General features: G+C 39.7%; 1 protein-coding gene across 2 annotated transcripts; it reads right to left on the bottom strand.

The window, feature by feature from the left end:
* Nucleotides 1-284: 284 nt before the first annotated feature.
* Nucleotides 285-5,275, bottom strand: LOC131158169 (cytidine deaminase 1-like). Of its 2 annotated transcripts, none has more exons than XM_058112836.1 (2): nt 4,033-5,275; nt 285-931 (listed from the first exon to the last, which is right to left on the bottom strand). In XM_058112836.1, the coding sequence occupies exon 1, from the start codon at nt 4,988-4,990 to the stop codon at nt 4,034-4,036; it is 957 nt and encodes a 318-aa protein (XP_057968819.1). In that variant the 5' UTR covers nt 4,991-5,275; the 3' UTR covers nt 285-931; nt 4,033. The 2 variants fall into 2 exon arrangements, with proteins under 2 accessions (XP_057968819.1, XP_057968820.1); XM_058112837.1 differs by having other exon boundaries at nt 285-918; nt 4,033-5,074.
* Nucleotides 5,276-5,485: the final 210 nt, after the last annotated feature.

Genomic DNA, 5,485 nt, shown 5'->3' on the forward strand with positions numbered 1-5,485 from the left:
ACCTTGTAAAGTTTAGGATTTTACTAATTTTATTTGTCACCTGCCTTCCAAGTAAAATTTTGCAAGTGAATTATGTTAATAAATATACTTATATTGCATAACTTATAAAAATGGAAATATTTTATTAATTAGTAAATGTACATTTAAGCATGATAGGAAATTTGTAATTGACTATCAAATAAATTATATTTATTTAGTATAAGATTTGAATAATATCATTTAGACTAAATTCATATTTTTTTTCTCTAAAAAAGAAAAAGAAAAAGAAAAAGAAAAAGAAAAAGAAAAAGATTAGTTTATTAAGAGTTCAACCCTTAATGAACATATATATATCCTTCATTCAAAAGTCTCCAACTATAAAAATCTTGGCAAATAAAACTGCCTCATTCTAAAAGATAATAAAAGAGTCAGAATATGCTTGACTTTTCCTTTTAACTCCTTTTTCTCAGTTACAAACGCAAATCAATTAAAACAAGTAGCATTTTCTCTTTACTCAAAAAGAATGAATGATCAGTTTTTGAAAGCCTGCTGTTGAGTTTGCACTATTTAATGGAATTCATCTCAAACACATGCAAAGAAGAGAGGAAAGGAAGCAATCAAGAATGGTGAAGAAAGGTAGTTTCTTGGTCACACACCTCATCTCATCAGTTCTCCTATTCTTCTTCTTCTTTCCCCTGCTTGGGGCAAAGGCATGCGCCCCTCGATGCAAGCATGCAAGAGTTAACATAAGCAACGAGACGCCCTATGACCAGCACATTAGCTGCTACTCCATAAAGAAAGGCTATGGAGATTACGTGCTGATTCCTCCGGGATCAATTTACACTTTCGAGCTGCGGGCCTTTCCATTGCTTCCAGAGTATGTGTGCAGGACAGCATTTGGTGAATTCCAGGCGTTCAAGGGCTCTTATGACTGCAACACTGATTCAAGAAGCTGCAATTGGAAAATCAGAAAAAACTTTGCTTTGCGTTACTCATATTCAATGATGTGTTGGGTTTCTCATCCCTATAATTCTCGTGGGGGGCAGGAGATTTGCCAACGTTAGTGTTGTAGGTTGGAGAGCCTATTAAGGATTTCTGTTTGATTTCTGATTGTGTTTGTTCTATCAGTCAGATCTTTCATTTTTTGTGTTATGTTTGGTTTGGTTCACCAAATGAAATGGGGTCATAATTAAATGGAATAAAAAAAATTTGAGGCAATGACAATGAAGAAATCATGACAAATTTGATTCGATTTTGTTCCTAGTTATCAAACATACAACAGTCACCCTATGTTTAAGAGGCTAGGTTGTGTTTTGAAGTATGGATTGTAGGCATTGAATTTGAATTTTTTGAGAAGTTTAGATGAACCATAACACAATTTTATGTTATATTTCATCTAAACCCATACAAATCCAAATCCAAATCCAAATCTAAGGTCTAGATTCCAAACTCCTAAACATGGGGCTAGAGGTCGAACCTGGCGATTTTAGATTTGTGTGGATTTATACCAAAAAAATATTACAAAATTATATATAGCATTGTCCAAATCCACAAATCAAAATCCAAGATTAAAATCCATATAACAAAAATCCATACTCCCAATCTAACCTTACAATTTAGACCATAAATTTGAATTTGTATGGATTTATTCACACCAAGAAACTGTGTTTTATTTTGTTCATCTTGTTTTTGTTTTCTGCTTTTGTTTTTATGTTCTAGTTGACTCAACAGAGGCTTCAAGGGGAAGTGGGGAGGGTTGGGGAGGATGGGGGAGGGAGCCTCTACTTTCCTTGCACATGATAAAGTGATTATTTGCTGGAATATTAATAGAGAGGACCTTAATTTTCAGGGGTCTTTTATTTAAAAATTAATTGCATAATTAAGTGAAAATAAGTCAAAGTTAAACAATACAGCATCATAACATCATAACAATGTTTAAACAAAACTTATATTTGTTTTTCAGAGGATATTGCAGCAAGGGCTCTGTTAACTGTTCTGTGCAAAATCAACACTCTGCAATTGATGCCTTCATTGCCCCAAATGTGTTCATTCAAACCACAAAGGTCAATGCTATAGTGGTCAATTGACATACGTACTCCAATATACAAATTCACACTTCTCTACAGATCAATGGGTATAAGGTCACAATCTCCTCTATTTCCCCAATTCCTATCTCAATAAACAATAACGTTCATCAACCAAATTTCAATTTAACTATTTTTACAATATTCTGTTTCAAGGCAGTCTGACTTTTCAAGTATCAAAATTGAATTTCCAATGAAATCCTGAAATACATAAACCACCGGTTTTCTAATATATTAACGGATATTGAGGAGATCCAGACCTCTAAACCCTCAGGTGAACAAGTCAGAAAATCCATGAATGAGTATATGCAATTGTCAGTCTGTTTTTCCAATCAGTTCACAGCACATACACTTTTTTTTGGCTAGGCTACAGCACATACACTTAGATGGCATATGACTTAGCCACTGCAAAATTAGCCAACACTTTTTTCAACCTATAACCCTCCACTAGCCAATTCTTCCTAAGAAGGTCCAAAAGGCAAAAAGAAGAATATTTAATATGTCTATATATATATTATTCACCAGAATCTTTTCCAAAAATTTTCAAGTTTAAGAATGATAGCTTTTGGTCAGTCAATTTAAATTAATACAAAGTGACTTTTTAAGCTGACCATCACCATCACCCCTAATCATAATGCAAATCTAAGTGGACCATTACATACAACTCTGCGTTGCCAATTATTACATGGGAATGTGGGGGTCTCTTTTAGCATGTCTTTAGTGGCAGGGGCAAATCATGCAGTAATGGCTGAACCTATTTTTCATGGGACCATTACACATCATCCAAACACTAATAACAGAGTGCAGTATAGGGCCATTACCCTCCACAGAAACAATAGGAAAAGTCAAAAATTTAACCTACTTGAACAATCAACTGTGCAAGTTACAGTGCAGGAACAGGAAAGACACTGAAAATTTATGTACATATGTAACATAAAACACAAGAAACAATTCGTAGTGTTGTGTTTGGTGCGAGGGATCGAAATGGAGGAAAGATGTATACGGGAGGAAAAGTAGAAGGAAGAAAAAACTAGGCTTTATTTCCCTCTTGTTGCTTCGTTAAGCAAAATGAAAGTAAAGAGAATTGATTATCACTTGCACCATCTTCATGTTTTGTTTGCAAAACAGTATGGAGTAGGATAGGAATGAAATGAAAATTTGAATGGTCAGCATGACCAAATCAAATGGAAATCTTGATTATATTCTATTTCCATTTCATTTCATTTCACAAACCAAACATGTAGTACTAATGAAAGAGTATCTGTCCATCCAATTTCCTTCCACTTCATAAGAAATGATTTTAGAGAGTGGAAAAGTTTGTTTTTATTTGTTTTCTTTTTTCTCCTTAATAAATGTCGGGGCGGAGAAAACAAATAAGATTGCCTTTCCACTCTTTCCAACATCATTTGCTCCAAAAGTGGTAGAAAAATGGTGAAAAAAAAGAAGCTTTTCACTTAGTTTTTCCTTTCACCTTTCATAATAGTCCTACTCCTACCTCAATGTAAATTAACTCTACACTCTCAATTTATTGCAGCAGCAGAAAATAATCTCTCAATCATGAGCAGTTGAAATTTTGCTTCAAATAAAAAATTCATTCATGACTGTATAAGCTTTTAAATGGTCATTGAATAGGAGTTCCTAAAAAGAAAGGTGGGGAAGTGAAACGATGAACTAACAAACCCATATGCCTCAAAAGAAAAGCAGATATTTTTATATCACAATATGCTAACTTGCAACCAGTATCGTCTTTCCATGTGGATCTTTTCCCCCCATTTTTACTTACTGTCCAATAAGATAAGGAAAGCAAGAAATCAGAGATTCAAAGCTCTCAGACAGTGTGATAATATCGAAAAGGTAAATTAAATGGCAAAAGGAAGTGATAGTTATTCATTTATTTATCGTCTTCCATAACCAATGAATAGTTTAATTTCAGAGATTACAAATGATCCACTATAGACAGATTACTCACATCAGGACGAAGACGACTTCTTGCAATCATTCGAAGCCGAACGGCAATGAAACACCCGAAACTCGCAGAGCGGCGAGACCAACTGCAGCAGCAGCCGCGCGGTGTGCTCTTGCGCCGCCGCTGCCCCTTCCTTCTCCACCAAAACTCCAGCGACGATCTGGTCGTATCCACCGCCTCCGCCGCTGGCAACGTAAGCCACCAGCGCCGCCTGAATCGGCCCCAAGCTCGGATTATAGGCCGCAGACTCCATGTACGACCCTCTGTACACCTTCCCCACGGAGTCCACAAAAGCCGCGCCGGAAGGACACCCGCTGTACGGCGCGTGGGATTCGTTCGCAGCCTCCAACGCCGCCGCCACTAAATTGTCCTCGAACTCACAAAACTCCGCAAACCCATTACACGAGCTGTCCTCCTTTTTCCTCACAAGGACTAGGCCATTGTTATGGGGCTCCAAAAGCAGGGGAACATCCTTGTCGAGAAGATCGTCGGGACCGAACCTGTGGGGCAAAAAATGCAATAATGGTTTGAATTGGGCGTCGTCGTCTGCGTCGTCGCCGGGGTTACTGCCCTCATTTTGGGACGATGTGATGAAGATTCTGATATTGGGTGAGCCGCGGATTTCTTGAAGGAACTGGCGGCAATGGCCGCAGGGGGCGGAGGAGACGGCGACGAATCGGAGGCTGGAGTGGCGGTGGAAGGCGATGTTGGTGACGAGGAACTGCTCGGCGTGGACGGAATGGTGGAGCGGTAGACCCGGGAACTCGAGGTTGACGCCGAGGAAGATGCGGCCGTCGGAGCAGAGCCCGACGGCGCCGACAGGGAAGTTGGAGATGGAGGGGCGGGCGAGGGGCTGGGCAGACTTCACCAAAGAGGGGAGGAGTTGGAGAACGGAGAGGCCTGATTGTTTTGCCATTGATTCGGCCTCCGATGGTTCGATCACGAATCTGGGTCGCTCCATCTGGTGATGAATTTTCGAAGTTGGGTTCTTGATTTGGTTCAAATCAAGACGAAGAAACGACGGAAAGGGGGAGAGAGAGTTCCAGGGACCGAGGACTGAACGGGATGAGAGGTGGGAGAATTTAAAAGGCGAGGAGAGAGAGGGCGAGGGGGGGGGGGGGGGGGGGGGGGGGGGGGGGGGGGGGGGGGGGGGGGAGTTGGCGCTTGCTTGGTTGCGTGCGTGAAGCTATGCTCTAGCAGCAGTAGGACAAAAAAATGCGGTGGATTTGAATTTGTGTTTGGAATTGCGTTCTCCCGTGGCTCAAGCTAGTGTTTGTATTCCATCTCTCTCTCTCTCTCTCTCTCTCTCTCTCTCTCTCTCTATTTGGAATTAATGTTTTTTTTTTAATAATTCGAGGACTCCGGTCACATCGTGTCACTTTCAATACTATGGTACGACACCAAATCTCTTACCCATTAACGCACCCCTAATAATTTACTAACATAATACGTTAAG

Source organism: Malania oleifera, chromosome 6 (genome assembly GCF_029873635.1).
Source record: "Malania oleifera isolate guangnan ecotype guangnan chromosome 6, ASM2987363v1, whole genome shotgun sequence".
Classification (NCBI taxonomy): domain Eukaryota; kingdom Viridiplantae; phylum Streptophyta; class Magnoliopsida; order Santalales; family Ximeniaceae; genus Malania; species Malania oleifera.